The sequence below is a fragment of the Pseudophryne corroboree genome, chromosome 6 (genome assembly GCF_028390025.1).
Source record: "Pseudophryne corroboree isolate aPseCor3 chromosome 6, aPseCor3.hap2, whole genome shotgun sequence".
Taxonomy (NCBI): Eukaryota; Metazoa; Chordata; class Amphibia; order Anura; family Myobatrachidae; genus Pseudophryne; species Pseudophryne corroboree.
In genome coordinates, this window is record NC_086449.1 from 596,312,643 (window position 1) to 596,335,978 (window position 23,336).

Here is a 23,336-nt window from a genome sequence, read left to right on the forward strand (position 1 = left end):
TTTCACACATGCATTGAGATTGATAGGGAGAGGACGTGGCTGGCGTCCTCTCCGTTTATAGAGAAGAGAGTGAGACTAGAGTAGAGAGAGACACAGTATTTACTTTAGTAATTTTGGGGAGCATTTGGAGGAGTACTACTACTTGCTGAAGTGATAGTGTGACTGTATATCTGACTTGTGGGGGAGACAGTGGGGAGCAGTTAGAGTCTGAGAGCATGAGTACATATTTTAACGTACAGTGCACACTTTTGCTGCCAGAGTGCCACACTGCCACTGTGACCACACTGACCACCAGTATATATATTGTGATTGTCTGCTTAGGAGTACTACTTGCAAGTTGCTGATAGTGTGACCAGTGACCTGACAACCAGTTTAATTAATCACCACCAGTTGAATATATATATATATATATATATATATATAATTGTATATAATATATATATAATTGTATACCACCTACCCGTGTTTTTTTTTTTTCTTTCTTCTTGATACATACTACTATAGTAGCTTACTGTAGCAGTCTGCGGTGCTGCTGAGCTGACAGTGTCCAGCAGGTCCGTCATCAGTCATTACATAATAAATATATATACCTGTCCGGCTGCAGTACTAGTGATATTATATATATATATATATTAATTTCATCTCATTATCATCCAGTCTATATTAGCAGCAGACACAGTACGGTAGTCCACGGCTGTAGCTACCTCTGTGTCGGCAGTCGCTGGTCCATCCATAATTGTATACCACCTACCCGTGTTTTTTTTTTTTCTTTCTTCTTGATACATACTACTATAGTAGCTTACTGTAGCAGTCTGCGGTGCTGCTGAGCTGACAGTGTCCAGCAGGTCCGTCATCAGTCATTACATAATTAATATATATACCTGTCCGGCTGCAGTACTAGTGATATTATATATATATATATTAATTTCATCTCATTATCATCCAGTCTATATTAGCAGCAGACACAGTACGGTAGTCCACGGCTGTAGCTACCTCTGTGTCGGCAGTCGCTGGTCCATCCATAATTGTATACAACCTACCCGTGTTTTTTTTTTTCTTTCTTCTTGATACATACTACTATAGTAGCTTACTGTAGCAGTCTGCGGTGCTGCTGAGCTGACAGTGTCCAGCAGGTCCGTCATCAGTCATTACATAATAAATATATATACCTGTCCGGCTGCAGTACTAGTGATATTATATATATATATATATTAATTTCATCTCATTATCATGCAGTCTATATTAGCAGCAGACACAGTACGGTAGTCCACGGCTGTAGCTACCTCTGTGTCGGCAGTCGCTGGTCCATCCATAATTGTATACCACCTACCCGTGTTTTTTTTTTCTTTCTTTCTTCTTGATACATACTACTATAGTAGCTTACTGTAGCAGTCTGCGGTGCTGCTGAGCTGACAGTGTCCAGCAGTTCCGTCATCAGTCATTACATAATAAATATATATACCTGTCCGGCTGCAGTACTAGTGATATTATATATATATATATATATATATATATATTAATTTCATCTCATTATCATCCAGTCTATATTAGCAGCAGACACAGTACGGTAGTCCACGGCTGTAGCTACCTCTGTGTCAGCAGTCGCTGGTCCATCCATAATTGTATACCACCTACCCGTGTTTTTTTCTTTTTTCTTTCTTCTTGATACATACTACTATAGTAGCTTACTGTAGCAGTCTGCGGTGCTGCTGAGCTGACAGTGTCCAGCAGGTCCGTCATCAGTCATTACATAATAAATATATATACCTGTCCGGCTGCAGTACTAGTGATATTATATATATATATATATATATATATATATATATATATATTAATTTCATCTCATTATCATCCAGTCTATATTAGCAGCAGACACAGTACGGTAGTCCACGGCTGTAGCTACCTCTGTGTCGGCAGTCGCTGGTCCATCCATAATTGTATACCACCTACCCGTGTTTTTTTTTTTCTTTCTTCTTGATACATACTACTATAGTAGCTTACTGTAGCAGTCTGCAGTGCTGCTGAGCTGACAGTGTCCAGCAGGTCCGTCAACAGTCATTACATAATAAATATATATACCTGTCCGGCTGCAGTACTAGTGATATTATATATATATATATTAATTTCATCTCATTATCATCCAGTCTATATTAGCAGCAGACACAGTACGGTAGTCCACGGCTGTAGCTACCTCTGTGTCGGCAGTCGCTGGTCCATCCATAATTGTATACCACCTACCCGTGTTTTTTTTTTTTCTTTCTTCTTGATACATACTACTATAGTAGCTTACTGTAGCAGTCTGTGGTGCTGCTGAGCTGACAGTGTCCAGCAGGTCCGTCATCAGTCATTACATAATAAATATATATACCTGTCCGGCTGCAGTACTAGTGATATTATATATATATATTAATTTCATCTCATTATCATCCAGTCTATATTAGCAGCAGACACAGTACGGTAGTCCACGGCTGTAGCTACCTCTGTGTCGGCAGTCGCTGGTCCATCCATAATTGTATACCACCTACCCGTGTTTTTTTTTTCTTTCTTCTTGATACATACTACTATAGTAGCTTACTGTAGCAGTCTGCGGTGCTGCTGAGCTGACAGTGTCCAGCAGGTCCGTCATCAGTCATTACATAATAAATATATATACCTGTCCGGCTGCAGTACTAGTGATATTATATATATATATTAATTTCATCTCATTATCATCCAGTCTATATTAGCAGCAGACACAGTACGGTAGTCCACGGCTGTAGCTACCTCTGTGTCGGCAGTCGCTGGTCCATCCATAATTGTATACCACCTACCCGTGTTTTTTTTTCTTTCTTTCTTCTTGATACATACTACTATAGTAGCTTACTGTAGCAGTCTGCGGTGCTGCTGAGCTGACAGTGTCCAGCAGGTCCGTCAGCAGTCATTACAGTGGCGTGCGGTGAGGTCAGTGGCTGGTGAGGCACTGCAGCCATAATGTCCACCGAATCCTGCCGATGACCCCTACTGCCGCCGAGCCACTGCCCGCTACTGCCCCTGAGCCGATGCCCACTGCCACCATCAATGGCCTACAAACTCGCCCACCATCAACTGACCCAGCCCTCTGCCACTAATTTGCATCTCAGTCCGATGCCGCCACTGCCCGCTGCCTGCCTGCTCATTTTACTTGTGATATATTGTAAATTTTTATAGAAAAATAAATAAAAATTAGTGTTTGGGACTGGGAAGGGAGTGGAAGGAGGACATGAATGCAATTTTGTTATTCAGGGCTTCCATTAACTTAACAGCACCGTGGATGCGGCACTATTAAGTTTATGGAAGTCCTGGACAACAAAATAACCAGCAGTGGGTGACAGGGAGAGGGTGACGCCAGAGAGAGGGTGACAACAGTGGGTGACAGGGAGTGGGTGACGCCAGGGAGAGGGTGACAGGAAAAGCGTTATGCCAGGGAGAGAGTCACCAGGGAGAGGGTGACAGCAGTGGGTGATGCCAAGGAGAAGATGACGGGGAGGGTGATGCCAGGGAGAGCGTGGCAGCAGTGGGTGACGCCGGAGAAACGGTGGCTGTAGTGGGTGACAGGGAGATGCCAGGAAAAAGGTAACAGCAGTAGCAGCGGGTGAGAGTGTAAAAGAGAGAAGTAAAGGGTAAGGGGATCAGACAGTGAATGATAATTATATTGGTATTTACTTACATGGACCTGCCTGGGCCTAGCACTGCGGGGCTCGACGGTGACAAAAGCAGCCTGAACAGGAATCCGGGGACGGAAGAGAGAGAGAGTGAGAGAAGAGGGGAGAAGCGGGGGATCGTGGCCCCGCTCCCCTCTGGCCAGACTGAACTCACTGGGGTATATTTACTAAGGTCCCGATTTCATTCGAGTTGGCTTTTTTTTTCTAAGTGTGATCTCAGGAATTTAATAAACACAAATCTCGGCAGTATTGGGGCTATTCGTATTGACTTGAGATACACTGCCGACCACACAAATACGAATCAATAGACCCATCGATCAAACACGGCTGTTATTTAATAGTACTCGGTAATTTACTAAGGATTTGTATTCTCAATCACTGCCGACAATAGCCAAACACTGCCAGGGAAGCATGGAATTCATAAAAAAAATGGAGCTTTCAAATAGACCTGCTTTTTGCTGGCGTGTTGTGATAGTCATGCATGGATCAGTGAGATCCGTGCATGCGAATCTGTGGAAAAGGCTGTGAATGTGTTAAAATTAAAAAAAAAGAAATGCGTGGGGTCCCCCCTCCTAAGTATAACCAGCCTCGGGCTCTTTGAGCCGGTCCTGGTTGTTTAAATACTGGGAAGAAAATTGGACAGGGGTTCCCCGTATTTAGACAACCAGCACCAGGCCCTTAGTCCGGTCCTGGTTCCAAAAATATGGGGGACAAAAGATGTAGGGGTCCCCCGTATTTTTAAACCAGCACCGGGCTCCACTAGCCAGGGAGATAATGTCACAGCCGGGGAACACTTTTATATTGGACCCTGCGGCCGTGGCATTACCCCCCCAACTAGTCACCTCTGGCCGGGGTTCCCTGGAGGAGTGGGACCCCTTAAATCAAGGGGTCCCCCCCTCCAGGCACCCAAGGGCCAGGGGTGAAGCCCGGGGCTGTCCCCAGCACCCCTGGGCGGTGGGTGCCGGGCTGATAGCCATAAGTGTTTAAAAAAAGATATTGTTTTTTGTTGTGGAACTACAAGGCCCAGCAAGCCTCCCCCGCTTGCTGATACTTGGAGAACCACAAGTACCAGCATGCGGGAAAATAACGGGCCCGCTGGTACCTGTAGTTCTACAACAACAAAAATACCCAAATAAAAACACAACACACACACCGTGAAAGTAAAACTTTATTAAAACACACTTACACACTCACACATACTTACCTACATCCAACGCCGAGAATCACGTCCACTTGTCCAGTAGAATCCACTTAGCGGTACCTGTAAAAATGAGAGAGATTACTTACCTACATCCCACGCCGAGAATCACGTCCACTTGTCCAGTAGAATCCAATTAGGGGTACCTGTAAAAATGAGAGAGAGAAAGAGAGAGAGAGAGAGAGAGAGAGAGAGAGATTACTTACCTACATACTACGCCGAGAATCACGTCCACTTGAATCCAATAGGGGTACCTGTAGGGAAGAGAGAGAGAAAAAAAATATAGAGAGAGAAAACACACACCGAGTGACACTGAGAGAAAGATTAAGCAGGTGATAAGGTGGGTACACACTGATAGATATATCTGCCGATCAATTGATCGTCAGATATATCTATGGACGGATCGGGCAGTGTGCTGTGCATACACACTGCCCGATACGGCGGGGACTGACGTCATGAACTGGGCGGACGTGTACACACGCCCGCCCAGTTCGGCTGTCAATCACCGCCGGCTGCCGCAGCATGTGTACGGGCAGCCGGCTGGTCGCCCGTACACACACAACGACGCGCCAATATATCGGTAGATTTATTGGCCGTCAGCTGTGTTCCAGGGCTGACGCGATATGTCTGTGAACAACGGAGTTCACAGAAATATCGCCCGTACACACTGGCCGACGGACCCGCGATATATCGGCCAGTGTGTACCCACCTTAAGAGACCAACAGAGAGGGAAACAGAAAAATAGAGAGAGAATCAGAACAACAGAAATACAGAGGGGGGGGAGAGGGGGGAGACTGACACTGACCTGGATGAAGGTGCAGCCGGCCTCCAGCTGTTCCTTTTCTTTAGCATCTGCCCGGCGCAGGGAGAGTGTGCCACAGGAGGGGGGGACATCACGGCCTCCAGCTGCTCCTTCACTTAGGCATCGGTCCGGCGCAGGGAGAGCGTGCCACAGGACGGGGGGAGGGGGGCGCGGAAGCTCCCGCATCACATCACGGCCTCGGTCCGGCGCAGGGAGAATGTGACATAGGAGGCATCACTCAGTCCGGTGCAGGGAGAGTGTGACACGGGAGGGGGGGCGGAAGCGCCCGCATCACATCACGGCCTCGGTCCGGCGCAGGGAGAATGTGACACGGGAGGGGGGGCGGAAGCGCCTGCATCACATCACCGAGGACTCGGAGCTTATAGCGACGGGACGGGAGCTTACAGCGACGGGAGGTGAGCGCTCATACCGCAGCGCCTGTGTGATTGGACTAGCGGATCCAGCCCTGGATCCGTTGTCCAATCACATGTGCCCCTCTCAACGAGGCACTTATTCTAGTGCCGCTTTCATGTACTTTATCAATGGGCTTTTAGAGCCCAGTGCTTGGCCCCGCCTCCCGCATTATCCCCATTCCCATTGACAACGGGAGGCACTGTTATCAGTGCCTCCAAAACGATTTAAATGTCTAAAAATGAATACAAAAATATAACAAAGATACTTATGACACAGTATATGTGTCATAAGTATCTTCCTTGTATTGTTTCACTCAGTAATGACAGGGGAGGCACTGCCTCCCCTGACTGCACGTCCCTGAGTCATTACATAATAAATATATATACCTGTCCGGCTGCAGTACTAGTGATATTATATATATATATATATAAATTTCATCTCATTATCATCCAGTCTATATTAGCAGCAGACACAGTACGGTAGTCCACGGCTGTAGCTACCTCTGTGTCGGCAGTCGCTGGTCCATCCATAAGTATACTAGTATCCATCCATCTCCATTGTTTACCTGAGGTGCCTTTTAGTTGTGCCTATTAAAATATGGAGAACAAAAATGTTGAGGTTCCAAAATTAGGGAAAGATCAAGATCCACTTCCACCTCGTGCTGAAGCTGCTGCCACTAGTCATGGCCGAGACGATGAAATGCCAGCAACGTTGTCTGCCAAGGCCGATGCCCAATGTCATAGTACAGAGCATGTAAAATCCAAAACACCAAATATCAGTAAAAAAAGGACTCCAAAATCTAAAATAAAATTGTCGGAGGAGAAGCGTAAACTTGCCAATATGCCATTTACTACACGGAGTGGCAAGGAACGGCTGAGGCCCTGGCCTATGTTCATGGCTAGTGGTTCAGCTTCACATGAGGATGGAAGCACTCAGCCTCTCGCTAGAAAAATGAAAAGACTCAAGCTGGCAAAAGCACCGCAAAGAACTGTGCGTTCTTCGAAATCCCAAATCCACAAGGAGAGTCCAATTGTGTCGGTTGCGATGCCTGACCTTCCCAACACTGGACGTGAAGAGCATGCGCCTTCCACCATTTGCACGCCCCCTGCAAGTGCTGGAAGGAGCACCCGCAGTCCAGTTCCTGATAGTCAGATTGAAGATGTCAGTGTTGAAGTACACCAGGATGAGGAGGATATGGGTGTTGCTGGCGCTGGGGAGGAAATTGACAAGGAGGATTCTGATGGTGAGGTGGTTTGTTTAAGTCAGGCACCCGGGGAGACACCTGTTGTACGTGAGAGGAATAGGGCCGTTGACATGCCTGGTGAAAATACCAAAAAAATCAGCTCTTCGGTGTGGAAGTATTTCACCAGAAATGCGGACAACATTTGTCAAGCCGTGTGTTGCCTTTGTCAAGCTGTAATAAGTAGGGGTAAGGACGTTAACCACCTCGGAACATCCTCCCTTATACGTCACCTGCAGCGCATTCATAATAAGTCAGTGACAAGTTCAAAAACTTTGGGCGACAGCGGAAGCAGTCCACTGACCAGTAAATCCCTTCCTCTTGTAACCAAGCTCACGCAAACCACCCCACCAACTCCCTCAGTGTCAATTTCCTCCTTCCCCAGGAATGCCAATAGTCCTGCAGGCCATGTCACTGGCAATTCTGACGAGTCCTCTCCTGCCTGGGATTCCTCCGATGCATCCTTGCGTGTAACGCCTACTGCTGCTGGCGCTGCTGTTGTTGCTGCTGGGAGTCGATGGTCATCCCAGAGGGGAAGTCGTAAGCCCACTTTTACTACTTCCACCAAGCAATTGACTGTCCAACAGTCCTTTGCGAGGAAGATGAAATATCACAGCAGTCATCCTGTTGCAAAGCGGATAACTGAGGCCTTGACAACTATGTTGGTATTAGACGTGCGTCCGGTATCCGCCGTTAGATCTCAGGGAACTAGACAATTTCTTGAGATAGTGTGCCCCCGTTACCAAATACCATCTAGGTTCCACTTCTCTAGGCAGGCGATACCGAGAATGTACACGGACGTCAGAAAAAGACTCACCAGTGTCGTAAAAAATGCAGTTGTACCCAATGTCCACTTAACCACGGACATGTGGACAAGTGGAGCAGGGCAGGGTCAGGACTATATGACTGTGACAGCCCACTGGGTAGATGTATGGACTCCCGCCGCAAGAACAGCAGCGGCGGCACCAGTAGCAGCATCTCGCAAACGCCAACTCTTTCCTAGGCAGGCTACGCTTTGTATCACCGGTTTCCAGAATACGCACACAGCTGAAAACCTCTTACGGCAACTGAGGAAGATCATCGCGGAATGGCTTACCCCAATTGGACTCTCCTGTGGATTTGTGGCATCGGACAACGCCAGCAATATTGTGTGTGCATTAAATATGGGCAAATTCCAGCACGTCCCATGTTTTGCACATACCTTGAATTTGGTGGTGCAGAATTTTTTAAAAAACGACAGGGGCGTGCAAGAGATGCTGTCGGTGGCCAGAAGAATTGCGGGACACTTTCGGCGTACAGGCACCACGTACAGAAGACTGGAGCACCACCAAAAACGCCTGAACCTGCCCTGCCATCATCTGAAGCAAGAAGTGGTAACGAGGTGGAATTCAACCCTATATATGCTTCAGAGGTTGGAGGAGCAGCAAAAGGCCATTCAAGCCTATACAATTGAGCATGATATAGGAGGTGGAATGTACCTGTCTCAAGCGCAGTGGAGAATGATTTCAACGTTGTGCAAGGTTCTGCAACCTTTTGAACTTGCCACACGTGAAGTCAGTTCAGACACTGCCAGCCTGAGTCAGGTCATTCCCCTCATCAGGCTTTTGCAGAAGAAGCTGGAGGCATTGAAGGAGGAGCTAAAAGGGAGCGATTCCGCTAGGCATGTGGGACTTGTGGATGGAGCCCTTAATTCGCTTAACAAGGATTCACGGGTGGTCAATCTGTTGAAATCAGAGCACTACATTTTGGCCACCGTGCTCGATCCTAGATTTAAAACCTACCTTGGATCTCTCTTTCCGGCAGACACAAGTCTGCTGGGGTTCAAAGACCTGCTGGTGACAAAATTGTCAAGTCAAGCGGAACGCGACCTGTCAGCATCTCCTCCTTCACATTCTCCCGCAACTGGGGGTGCGAGGAAAAGGCTCAGAATTCCGAGCCCACCCGCTGGCGGTGATGCAGGGCAGTCTGGAGCGACTGCTGATGCTGACATCTGGTCCGGACTGAAGGACCTGACAACGATTACGGACATGTCGTCTACTGTCACTGCATATGATTCTCTCCCCATTGAAAGAATGGTGGAGGATTATATGAGTGACCGCATCCAAGTAGGCACGTCAGACAGTCCGTACTTATACTGGCAGGAAAAAGAGGCAATTTGGAGGCCCTTGCACAAACTGGCTTTATTCTACCTAAGTTGCCCTCCCACAAGTGTGTACTCCGAAAGAGTGTTTAGTGCCGCCGCTCACCTTGTCAGCAATCGGCGTACGAGGTTACTTCCAGAAAATGTGGAGAAGATGATGTTCATTAAAATGAATTATAATCAATTCCTCCGTGGAGACATTGACCAGCAGCAATTGCCTCCACAAAGTACACAGGGAGCTGAGATGGTGGATTCCAGTGGGGACGAATTGATAATCTGTGAGGAGCGGGATGTACACGGTGATATATCGGAGGATGATGATGAGGTGGACATCTTGCCTCTGTAGAGCCAGTTTGTGCAAGGAGAGATTAATTGCTTCTTTTTTGGTGGGGGTCCAAACCAACCCGTCATTTCAGTCACAGTCATGTGGCAGACCCTGTCACTGAAATGATGGGTTGGTTAAAGTGTGCATGTCCTGTTTATACAACATAAGGGTGGGTGGGAGGGCCCAAGGACAATTCCATCTTGCACCTCTTTTTTCTTTCATTTTTATTTGCGTCATGTGCTGTTTGGGGAGTGTTTTTTGGAAGGGCCATCCTGCGTGACACTGCAGTGCCACTCCTAGATGGGCCAGGTGTTTGTGTCGGTCACTAGGGTCGCTTAGCTTACTCACACAGCTACCTCATTGCGCCTCTTTTTTTCTTCTTTGCGTCATGTGCTGTTTGGGGAGTGTTTTTTGGAAGGGCCATCCTGCGTGACACTGCAGTGCCACTCCTAGATGGGCCAGGTGTTTGTGTCGGCCACTAGGGTCGCTTATCTTACTCACACAGCTACCTCATTGCGCCTCTTTTTTTCTTTGCGTCATGTGCTGTTTGGGGAGTGTTTTTTGGAAGGGCCATCCTGCGTGACACTGCAGTGCCACTCCTAGATGGGCCAGGTGTTTGTGTCGGCCTCTAGGGTCGCTTAGCTTACTCACACAGCTACCTCATTGCGCCTCTTTTTTTCTTCTTTGCGTCATGTGCTGTTTGGGGAGTGTTTTTTGGAAGGGCCATCCTGCGTGACACTGCAGTGCCACTCCTAGATGGGCCAGGTGTTTGTGTCGGCCACTAGGGTCGCTTATCTTACTCACACAGCTACCTCATTGCACCTCTTTTTTTCTTTGCGTCATGTGCTGTTTGGGGAGTGTTTTTTGGAAGGGCCATCCTGCGTGACACTGCAGTGCCACTCCTAGATGGGCCAGGTGTTTGTGTCGGCCACTAGGGTCGCTTATCTTACTCACACAGCTACCTCATTGCGCCTCTTTTTTTTCTTTGCGTCATGTGCTGTTTGGGGAGTGTTTTTTGGAAGGGCCATCCTGCGTGACACTGCAGTGACACTCCTAGATGGGCCAGGTGTTTGTGTCGGCCACTAGGGTCGCTTAGCTTACTCACACAGCTACCTCATTGCGCCTCTTTTTTTCTTCTTTGCGTCATGTGCTGTTTGGGGAGTGTTTTTTGGAAGGGCCATCCTGCGTGACACTGCAGTGCCACTCCTAGATGGGCCAGGTGTTTGTGTCGGCCTCTAGGGTCGCTTATCTTACTCACACAGCTACCTCATTGCGCCTCTTTTTTTCTTTGCGTCATGTGCTGTTTGGGGAGTGTTTTTTGGAAGGGCCATCCTGCGTGACACTGCAGTGCCACTCCTAGATGGGCCAGGTGTTTGTGTCGGCCACTAGGGTCGCTTAGCTTACTCACACAGCTACCTCATTGCGCCTCTTTTTTTCTTTGCGTCATGTGCTGTTTGGGGAGTGTTTTTTGGAAGGGCCATCCTGCGTGACACTGCAGTGTCACTCCTAGATGGGCCAGGTGTTTGTGTCGGCCACTAGGGTCGCTTATCTTACTCACACAGCTACCTCATTGCGCCTCTTTTTTTCTTTGCGTCATGTGCTGTTTGGGGAGTGTTTTTTGGAAGGGCCATCCTGCGTGACACTGCAGTGCCACTCCTAGATGGGCCAGGTGTTTGTGTCGGCCACTAGGGTCGCTTATCTTACTCACACAGCTACCTCATTGCGCCTCTTTTTTTCTTTGCCTCATGTGCTGTTTGGGGAGTGTTTTTTGGAAGGGCCATCCTGCGTGACACTGCAGTGCCACTCCTCGATGGGCCAGGTGTTTGTGTCGGCCACTAGGGTCGCTTAGCTTAGTCATCCAGCGACCTCGGTGCAAATTTTAGGACTAAAAATAATATTGTGAGGTGTGAGGTATTCAGAATAGACTGAAAATGAGTGTAAATTATGGTTTTTGAGGTTAATAATACTTTGGGATCAAAATGACCCCCAAATTCTATGATTTAAGCTGTTTTTTAGTGTTTTTTGAAAAAAACACCCGAATCCAAAACACACCCGAATCCGACAAAAAAAATTCGGTGAGGTTTTGCCAAAACGCGCTTGAACCCAAAACACGGCCGCGGAACCGAACCCAAAACCAAAACACAAAACCCGAAAAATTTCAAGTGCACATCTCTAATTAATACTAGATATGTGCACCGGAAATTTTTCGGGTTTTGTGTTTTGGTTTTGGATTCGGTTCCGCGGCCGTGTTTTGGATTCGGACGCGTTTTGGCAAAACCTCCCTGAAAATTTTTTGTCGGATTCGGGTGTGTTTTGGATTCGGGTGTTTTTTTCAAAAAAACCCTCAAAAACAGCTTAAATCATAGAATTTGAGGGTCATTTTGATCCTATAGTATTATTAACCTCAATAACCACAATTTACACTCATTTCCAGTCTATTCTGAACACTGAACAACTCACAATATTATTTTTAGTCCTAAAATTTGCACCGAGGTCACTGGATGACTAAGCTAAGCGACCCAAGAGTGTGGCACAAACACCTGGCCCATCTAGGAGTGGCACTGCAGTATCAGACAGGATGGCACTTTAAAAAATTGGCCTCAAACAGCACATGATGCACAGAAAAGAGAAAAAGAGTCGCAGCACGGCTAAGCTAAGCGACACAAACAACTCAATATCACAGGAATTATTTGTTATAATCAATGGTACTATTGGTCCAAATCACTTGAAGAAAATGACAAAATCACAGGAATTATTCATTCTAATCAATGGTATTATTGGTCCAAATCACTGGAAGAAAATGACAAAATCACTGGAATCATTTGGCAAGATCACTGTAATTCATAATTAATTATAAATCACTGATATTAATTGATAAAATCTCACTATCGTCTGCCTAGTGAAGTGGAATCTAGATGGGATTTTGTACCGGGGACACAATAACTTCATCAATTGTCTAAATCCCAATGCACTAATGGCGGAAAACGGGCGCACGTCTAACAGCGCACTGATTATACTGAGAACTGATTATACTGATCAATCACTGATTATACTGAGCACTGATGATACTACGGAGAACTGACACTGAGCAGCAAGAACAGCACTGGACTATTGTACTGTAGTATACTGGTCACCAAAATGCTGCACTGTACTACTATATACTGCTCACAACAATGCAGCACAGATATGGAATGGATACTTGCAGTGACACAGAGCTGCAAGATACAGCAATGGCCTACTGTATTGTACAACTATATACTGTTGGTCACCAAAATGCTGCACTGCACTACTATATATACTGCTCACAAAAATGCAGCACAGATATGGAATGGATACTTGCAGTGACACAGAGCTGCAAGATACAGCAATGGCCTACTGTACTGTACTGTACAACTATATACTGTTGGTCACCAAAATGCTGCACTGTACTGCTATATATACTGCTCACAAAAATGCAGCACAGATATGGAATGGATACTTGCAGTGACACAGAGCTGCAAGATACAGCAATGCCCTACTGTACTGTACAACTATATACTGTTGGTCACCAAAATGCAGCACACTGAGCACAGATATTTGCAGCACACTGAGCACAGATATGGAGCTTTTCAAGCAGAGAACGTAGATATTTGCAGGACACTGAGCACAGATATTTGCAGCACACTGAGCACAGATATTTGCAGCACACTGAGTACAGATATGGAGCTTTTCAGGCAGAGAACGTAGCCACATCCTCTCCGTTCAATCTCCAATGCACGAGTGAAAATGGCGGCGATGCACGGCTCTTTATATAGAATACGAATCTCGCAAGAATCCGACAGCGGGATGATGACGTTCAGCCACATTCGGGTTAACCGAGCAAGGCGGGAAGATCCGAGGCTGCCTCGGACCCGTGTAAAATAGGTGAAGTTCGGGGGGGTTCGGATCTCAACGAACCGAACCCGCTCATCTCTACTTAATACACAAAATAATTAAATATACTGTATAAAATTACCTTTATGGCTGTGTGAATAAGGTGTATTTGAACCATATATGAATTTATGTGTATGCACATAAACTTTCTTTTATGAACATAATGATTTGTGCCATTTGGTGATCTGCTTACTATAACAAATCTTGTAATTGGGCATGTAGTGGTTTCTTTTCCTCCAGGTACAGTATCAGTCAGTACACCCCATGAGGAATATATGACTATGCAGGACAAATTATATCAACAAGCATTTAATAAAATTGCAAGCAGCATAGAGTGGTGGAGAAGGAGCGCTCGCACGTGCCAGCATTATATGTGACTGAGACCCATAAACTTTATACCCGGGTTTCATCTAAGACTGTGGTGTATCCTGTCGCAAGGTTCAACTATGTCCGGTGGTAAAGAGACTCCTACTCATGGTTTTAATTGCAGTTTTATTAAGTGCTTGTTGATATAACTATCCTGCATATTCATATTTTCCTCATGTGCAGAGCTGAATTAAGGGGAGGGGGGGGGGACAGGGACTCAGGGGATGAGTACCGCTGTCTGTGTGCCTACAAAAGCAAATGGCCCCAGTGCCCTCCAAATAGAGGCTGCATAAACAAGCAAGCCAAGGTGGCGCTCAGGGGATTTTAAACAATAAAGAGACATTGCAGCTACAGTAATGTAGTCTACATTAGGCTGAGAGACACAGGGAAGAGATGAGGCTATGAAACATAAGTGAGATGAGCTTATGGCTCTCACCAGTACCCAGGCCCTTGTTGGCTCTCGATGCTGAGTGCAGGTAGGACCTGCATTTCTGCAAAATGGAAGTACAGGGCAAGGAGGCACACAGCCAGCATGCACAGCCAGCAGGCATTGCTGACAAGAGGGGAGGGCCCCCCTGTCCTAAGTGCTCCGGGCCCCCCTAAGGTTTAATCTGGCCCTGCTCATGTGGTGTATTGACTTATACTGTACCTGATGGAAAAGAAACTGCTCAATTACAAGATTTGGTATAGTAAGCAGATTACCAAAGGGGAAGGGGCCTCTATATGTAGTAGTTACCATCTATATACTGTATATTTAATACTTCTTCCTATCACTGGGTTTTCCGATTATGTCACAATCTCTATTGGAGTGGTGGTTATAATAGATAATACAGTGACACTAGCTATACATATTATAAGTGACATCTAAGCGACTGTGCTATGATGTGTGCTCTGAATTCTTCAATTTAGAGGAAAAGGAACTTCAGCCATATTGGACTTATTGGACTGTAAAAGTAGGATCAGCCTTAAAATCAAGGATAGACTTTTCCACGAAATATTTGGAGAAGTTTCCTGAGTGATCTGGTGAATATACAGTAATTTTTTTTTTTAATTGGAACCTCACTGAGTGCCATTTGTCTATAGTTTGTACTGTTTAGTTGAATTTGCTGGCATACCAATGGTCCTGTATCTTAGGTGATAGCATAAGTGAGTGTGCGCCTTGGGACTGAGGAGCTAATTCAGACCTGATCACTGCTGTGCGTTTTAACACAGCAGCCGATCAGGTCTGAACTGCGCATGCACTGGTGCCGCGGTGCGCCGGCGCATGCCTGACAGCCGACCGCTGTCTCAGCCCTCCGATCGCCTCTGCCTGAATGACAGGCAGAGGCGTTTGCTGGGCGGGAGGGGTCAGGCCGGCAGCATTTGGCCGCCATTTAGGGGGCATGGTCCGGGCAATGCAGGCATTCCTGGACTGTTGGGGGGGGCGGTTGCGTGACATTACACGCAGCCACTGTGACCCTCTGTGCGAAGAGTAACTACTGGCAGCACACAGGAGTTGCACTGGCAGGGAGCTACTACTAAAGTACAAAAGCATTGCAGCTGTGCAATGCTTTTTTACTTGTGCGGGGGGGTAGGGAGGTGGGGGGAGGGCCTGACATGTGGGGAGGACTAGTGCTGTGCTGGGCGTCCCCCCGCATGTCTGTGTGACTAATCGATTTCTGTGTGACTAATCGTAGATGAGCTAAATTTAGCACATCTACGATCAGGTCTCAATTAGGCCCAGGATCTTTTCTATTTGTTTATACTAAATACAACATTGAATAGTATAGTAATATCAGATCATCTGTTGTGTAGCAGACAATTAAAAATGCAGTTTTGTAATCATCAGTACTACAGATGTACAGATGTAGCCACCTTTATCTTGACCAATTCTCCGCCTAGACGGACGTTTAGTCACACTAAGGCAATAGCTTAGCTTGCTGAGTTTAATCACAGGCAGGCGTGTTGAGGCGATTCTAGATACTCAGCATGCATTACACATCTCCAACACTGGGTGGCTAATGCTCCACTAATCCAGTACTTTCGATCGTATAGCGGCGGATTGATCTACAGCTCTGGCAAATGGTCAGTGACGACTGTAATGTTAATAGATGGTGACCAATGGTCAGACGGTGAGAGTTCTCAATATAAATAAATAGTTTATACAGACACAAACGAACATGTTAAAACACTTGTCTATGCAGACGCAAGATTGTGTATGGAGACGCAACTAATTGTGTAAAAGGAAGTATGTACAATGCATAAACACTGTGCTTTTGAAATACATGTACAGTATGAGCGTCCAAGTTCCCTTGACAATCACTTTATTATAATTTTTTTTCTTTGTTATACATTCAATGGAAGGGTGCACACAGGTTTCACATAAATCTTGTCTTGTAACCTGATCGGAACTCCCTACCTGTCTACTGCATGAACTGTGCAGGCACCCAGGGAAGAAGGGGAAAGTGGGATGGGGGTAGGGTGAGGCAGTGGAAAATACCGTGTTCAAAGAATGGGCCAATACTGAATGAGCGTCAGAATCCCCTAGCTAAAATGCACAGGGTCGATCGGGATAAGCGAGGTCTATGCACATAACGATACACCAGACCCCATCGCATCACAAAGTGACAAAATGTCCGAGGCACATGAACTCCCACCTTGTAGCATTATGTGCATAGACCTCGCTTAACCCTATCGCCCCTGTGTATTTTAGCTAGGGTATTCTGACGCTCCTTCAGCACTGCCCTGTAGCCTGCAAAACCTATGCCGTCACTCGCTCCATAGCTGAGTGCTGACACAAGGTGGATGTTCATGTGCCTTGGACATTTTGTCACTTTGTGATGCAATGGGGTCTGGGGTATCGTTAAGTGCATAGACCTCGCATATCCCTATCGACCATGTGTATTTTAGCTAGGGGATTCTGACGCTCCTTCAGCATTACCCCGTGACCTACAAAATCTGTGCTGTTACTTGCTCCATAGTCGAGGGCCTCCATGGGGCAAAGAGTCACAGGCGGTTGCCATTTGAGTCTGCCCTGCTACAGAATTTATGTTTACCATATGGTGCATAGAACCTTAACAGTACAACCGCTCCTGCAGCTTTGCCCTGGTTTATGTGAATAACTCCCTCCATGTCTACTACATGACCTGTGCAGGCTTCCAGGGGGGAAGGGCGATGTGCTAGCAGGAGGCGGTGGAAAATACTGTGCTTTTGAAATGCAAGTACTGTATGAGTCCGAGTCCCCAGTATGTTCTTTTAGTGTACTAATTAGCACGAACAGCTTGTAACGTACAGTGGCAAGTTTAATCTTTCTATGTATAATGGAGAGAGATAAAAGCTCCTCTGTAAGTTCCTAGATGACAAATCACCGGTCTTAGTATCTCTGTACAGTATGTTCTACTAGTGTACTAATTAGCACAAACAGCTTTTAACTGGATGCCAAATCACCGTCCTTAGTATCTCTGTACAGTATGTTCTATTAGGGTACTAATTAGCATGAACAGCTTTTAACGTACAGCGGCAAGTTTAATCTTTCTATGTATAATGGAGAGAGATAAAAGCGCCTCAGTAAGTTCCTGGATGCCAAATCACCGTACTTAGTATCACTCTCCATTAGACATAGAAAGATTAAACTTGCCACTGTACGTTACAAGCTGTTCGTGCTAATTAGTACACTAGTAGAACATAGAGTACAGAGATACTAAGGACGGTAATTTGGCATCCAGGAGCTTAGGGAGGAGCTTTTATCTCTCTCCATTATACTTAGAAAGATTACAATGGAGAGAGATTGAAGCTCCTCCCTAAGTTCGTGGATGCCAAATCACTGTACTTAGTATCTCTGTACAGTATGTTCTACTAGTGTACTAATTAGCTTGAACAGCTTGTAGTGTACAGTGGCAAGTTTAATTTTTCTGAGTATAATGGAGAGAGATAAAAACTCCTCCCTATGTTCCTAGATGTCAAATTACCCTGCTTAGCATTTCTGTACAGTATTTCCTATCTAGCCAGAAACCCTGCATCCTGTGCAAGCTAGGCGGACAACTGGAGGGGACCCGATACACGGTTGCTTCCCGTTTCCTTTCCAGTGTCAAATAAACTAGTGGTTGGTCTGCCCCGAAAGCCAAGAGTCTCCTCTTTTGTATGGTACCAGTCCTGAGTCTCTGGGACAACCAGAACCAGAGATATCAGTATGCAAAGTGGACCCATTTTCCCATAGACTATAATGGGCCCGTTAATTCAGACCCACCATGGGTTCCGACGCTTGCCATGAGCATTGTGGGGGTCACAGAAACTTGGGGTTGGTACCCTCTGGTAGCTAATTGTCTCCCCTTCCATACCAACCTAGCGATGAAGGCTCCCACCTCCCACGCTGAGAGTCCCAGGTTTGAGTCACAAAGTGCCAACCTTTTTTTTTTATATGTTCACATGACATTCACTTTATTATTATTTTTTCTTTGTTATACATTCAATGAAAGGGTGCACACAGGTTTCACATAAATCAAAGTAAATCTGCAGCAGCGATTCATTCCGCTATATACAAATACACAGCGGTAATGAGTATAAATTAGTGTATTCCGACGCAACTAACTGAGCAACACAGTACTGTAGATCGTCGGTATTTGTGTATTGTACCTGACCTGAACTCCCTCCCTGTCCACTGCATGACCTGTGCAGGCTCCCAGGGGGGAAGGGCGATGGGGGTAGGGAGAGGCAGTGGAAAATACCGTGCTTTTGAAATACAAGTATTAGCGTCTGAGTCCCCTAAGGCATAAACCAACACCAATCGGAAGGAAGTGCCAACCTTTTTTTTAATGTGTTCCTGTAACATTCACTTTATTATTATTTTTTTCTTTGTTATACATTCAATGGAAGGGTACACACAGGTTTCACATAAATCAGAGTGGGCGGGGGATTTTCCTACATACAGTAGTATACTGTTGCATATGTCTTGTAACCTGATCAGAACTCCCTCCCTGTCTACTGCATGTACTTTGCAGGCTCTCAGGGGGGAAGGGGAAAGTGGGATGGGGTAGGGCGAGGCAGTGGAAAATACAGTGTTCAAAGAAAAGGCATAATCAAAACCATGGGGAACTTTGTGGTGTATCGTTATGTGCATAGACCTCGCTTATCCCTATCACCCCTGTGTATTTTATCTAGGGGATTCTGACGCTCCTTCAGCATTACCCCGTAGCCTGCAAAACCTATGCCGTTGCTCCCTCCATAGCTGAGTGCTACCACAAGGCAGGGGTTCACGTGCCTCGGACTTTGTGATGCGATGGGGTCTGGTGTATCGTTATGTGCATAGACCTCGCTTATCCCTATCGCCCCTGTGTATTTTAGCTAGGGGATTCTGACGCTCCTTCAGCATTGCCCTGTAGCCTGCAAAATCTGTGCTGTTAATTGCTCCATAGCCGTGAGTCTCCATGGAGCTAGGAGTCACAGGCAGTAGCCATTTCAATTGAGTCTGCCCTGCTATAGAATTGTATATGTACCGTACGGTGCATAGAACCTTGACAGTAGAAACTCTTCTACAGCTTTGCCCTGCTTTATGTAAAACTTGTGTTTTGTCAGTTTGCTATGCGATCGAGCTTGGTGTAACGTAACGTGAATAGACCTCGCTTATCTCTATCGCCCCTGTGTATTTTGGCTAGGGGATTGTGACGCTCCTTCAGCATTGCCCCGTAGCCTGCAAAACTTATGCAATGTCTCACTCCATATCCGAGCGCTGTCTGTCATGTGGTGGGGTTCAGGGGCGGCAGCCATTTTGCCAGTGTGCTATGCGATCGAGTTTGGTGTATCGTAATGTGCATAGACCTCGCTTATTCCTATCGCTCCTGTGTATTTTAGCTTGGGGATTGTGATGCTCCTTCAGCATTGCCCCATAGCCTGCAAAATCTGGACTGTTACTTGCTCCGTAGCCTAGGGCCTCCGTGGGGCAAGGAGTCATAGGTGGTAGCCATTTCTATTTAGTCTGCCCTGCTACAGAATTGTATGTGTACTGTACGGTGCATAGAACCTTAACAGTAGAACCGCTCCTGCAGCTTTGCCCTGGTTTATGTGAATAAAAAAAATAATAAAGTGTCTGGAAAAACAAATATGCATTCGTACTTTAGGAATCGAACCTGGGACTCTGAGTATAGGAAGCAGAACACTTCACCACTTCGCCGCAGACAGATGAATAAATCCTTTGGTTTTGATTATGCTGTAATGGCTACGGGATTAGAACGCTAACATACTGTACAAAATTCCTAATCTCAAGAGGCAATAGTGAACTTCTAACACATCCATTTGCGACAGTGTATACTACTAGTTTTATGTTGTTTTGTCTGCGGTACTTGGACGCTCACATATTTATAAAGTACTGTAGATGGATCATATACTGTATGCTGTACTATTTGCATCTGTACCGTATATACTGTATTAAATAATGCAGCGTAATGAGTATTTACTGTATGCAGTGTAATGCGACGCCTTAGTAAAGTAGTCATTATATATTTCAGTATTGTATTTTACGGGAGACCACACGCATGCGCAGTGGTGATTGTAAAAAGCGACATCTGGTGGATGATCGCAGGTATTACACGTAAAGGTAACGCCAAATTCTCTGTCTGCCTCCGTGCGATTAGGTATGCCTCTGTGACTAGGCGCGCCTCCCAACGCTCCGGTACGCCGCGTATGCTCGATCGGGACAAACGCGTCAGCCAGTCAAGATAAAGGTGGCTACATCTGTATGAAATAACTGAGCATATCACTTGATATATAACTGAGAATTGGCACTCAAATAACAGATCATTTATGTAATTTACTTAAATTGGTCTTTATATTTTGTCTTTGAGATACATTTTTGCTTAATTTGCACAAAAGGAATACACATTCTTAGTTATGTTTTAAACAGTTCAGGCTTAATTTTTGTTTTTTTAACAAAAAGAAATAACACATTGTAGAAAAAATAAGCATGGAAGCGTTTCCTTAATAAGTTGCGTGTGATATCCAATAGTGAAAGTTATCATTTTTAACTTAATGAACAAGTGAAAAATTGTACTGTGAACTTACCAAACAAATGTGAATATTACTGTAAAGTCCATCAATAGATATAGATGCATAAAATCCGTTCATGTCTCCAGTCTGGAAACAAAAGTTTATTTTATTAGACATTTTTTATTATTTACTTGATGAACCTTAGCAGTAAACTCTTTCTCATATAGTTATATAGTTATGCATAACACAAAGCATTTGATATACTGTAGGTAATTATTTAATGACCGTTTTTGGTCAATTGATTTTCAGTTAGATTCCATTCAAAGAAGAATGTAATGTATAAGAAAGAAAATCACAGTAATTTAATGGCTAGTGGACCCTATTCAGCACTGACTGCAGATTCTACTAAAAAGCAGAATCTGCAATCCCTTCTGTAGCATGCTGGGGGCCGCTCATCTCAGAGCAAGGCCACCCAGCATGCTAATTCCCGCCCGCAGCTGCAACCGCAATCCGATTGCGATGCGATCGCAATCCGATTGTGGTCGACCCCCCAATTGTGGTCATCCCCACATTTTTCCTATCGGAGCAGCTGCACGTGACGTTACGCAGCTGCCCTGAAAATGCTGCCGACCAATTCCCTCGCGCCATCGTAAGGATAAGACCTATATCTCATTCATGCACTCATTGTCTACTACTATATTACTGCTACTGTATCTCTTCCACTTTAGCCTTCCTCTCACTCAACTTATTTCAGTGCAGACTATCATTAATGCTGCTGCCCATCTCCTTTGCCTCTAATGTCACTCTATGTCATCCTCCCCCACTACACATTGCTTCACTAGCTCTCCAATCCACCACAGAATACAAAAGTTACTGAACAGTCCTCAATCATTCTACTTCAGCCTACATTTCTGACTCTCAAGAAGCACTCCTTCATGTTAGCCAGTCAGTTATTTCACCATCCTTGTTGATACCATTCCACTGTAAGTTGTCAAGAGTAGGGAAAACACTCTGCGCTATTCAAAATCCTTCCAGACTCTAAATAAAGTGAGTTCACATGCATATAAAAAAACAACTCTATGAGGAAGCTCCAGTGATGAGTGAAACGCGTTAGGGGAAAGAGGGACACTTGATGACAGCACCATTCACTGTGATTATCACCTAGTAGTCACTGTGCAACGCCGGATGCCAGCGGTAATTTACCAGCGGCTTGTTTTGGGATTGCAGCGGAACTTTACACGCTGGAGGTCGGAGACGTCCGGAGCCTCCTAGCCGCACCTTACCGGCAGCGCAGTGAATATCCAGCTGGATACGTCTATGAACTGAGACAGAGGGTGAGCGCTCTATCATACAGCCAGCCTGATTAGGCAATCAGGAAGTATTTTGCTATTTGCACAAGGAGTCGTTTGAGACTTTGTAACAACAAGTGGTGATCATTGTATCCGATTACCTGGTTTCTCTACAATTAATAAGTGAATGACTTGTGGATACTCTCAGCACAATAAATAACAAGTACATTCCTTATATCACATATTGTGGACATTGTTCATATTAGAGATGAGCGGGTTCGGTTTCTTTGAATCCGAACCCGCACGAACTTCACTTTTTTTTTCACGGGTCCGAGCGACTCGGATCTTCCCGCCTTGCTCGGTTAACCCGAGCGCGCCCGAACGTCATCATGACGCTGTCGGATTCTCGCGAGACTCGGATTCTATATAAGGAGCCGCGCGTCGCCGCCATTTTCACACGTGCATTGAGATTGATAGGGAGAGGACGTGGCTGGCGTCCTCTCCATTAGAATAGATTAGAAGAGAGAGAGAGAGAGATTGTGCAGACAGAGTTTACCACAGTGACCAGTGCAGTTGTTGTTAAGTTAACTTTTATTTAATATATCCGTTCTCTGCTATATCCGTTCTCTGCCTGAAAAAAACGATACACAGCAGTCACACAGTGTGACTCAGTCTGTGTGCACTCAGCTCAGCCCAGTGTGCTGCACATCAATGTATAAAAGCTTATAATAATTGTGGGGGAGACTGGGGAGCACTGCAGGTTGTTATAGCAGGAGCCAGGAGTACATAATATTATATTAATTTAAAATTAAACAGTGCACACTTTTGCTGCAGGAGTGCCACTGCCAGTGTGACTAGTGGTGACCAGTGCCTGACCACCAGTATAGTAGTATATTGTTGTATACTATCTCTTTATCAACCAGTCTATATTAGCAGCAGACACAGTACAGTGCAGTAGTTCACGGCTGTGGCTACCTCTGTGTCGGCAGTCGGCACTCGGCAGTCCGTCCATC

General features: G+C 45.7%; 1 protein-coding gene across 1 annotated transcript in view; it reads right to left on the reverse strand.

The window, feature by feature from the left end:
* Positions 1-23,336, reverse strand: part of LOC134935488 (uncharacterized) — a 109,802-nt gene that overhangs the window by 14,082 nt on the left and 72,384 nt on the right. The window contains exon 7 of the mRNA XM_063930532.1: positions 21,110-21,181. Within this exon, the coding sequence (XP_063786602.1) occupies positions 21,110-21,181 (72 nt within the window). The remainder of the gene's footprint in view (positions 1-21,109; positions 21,182-23,336) is intronic.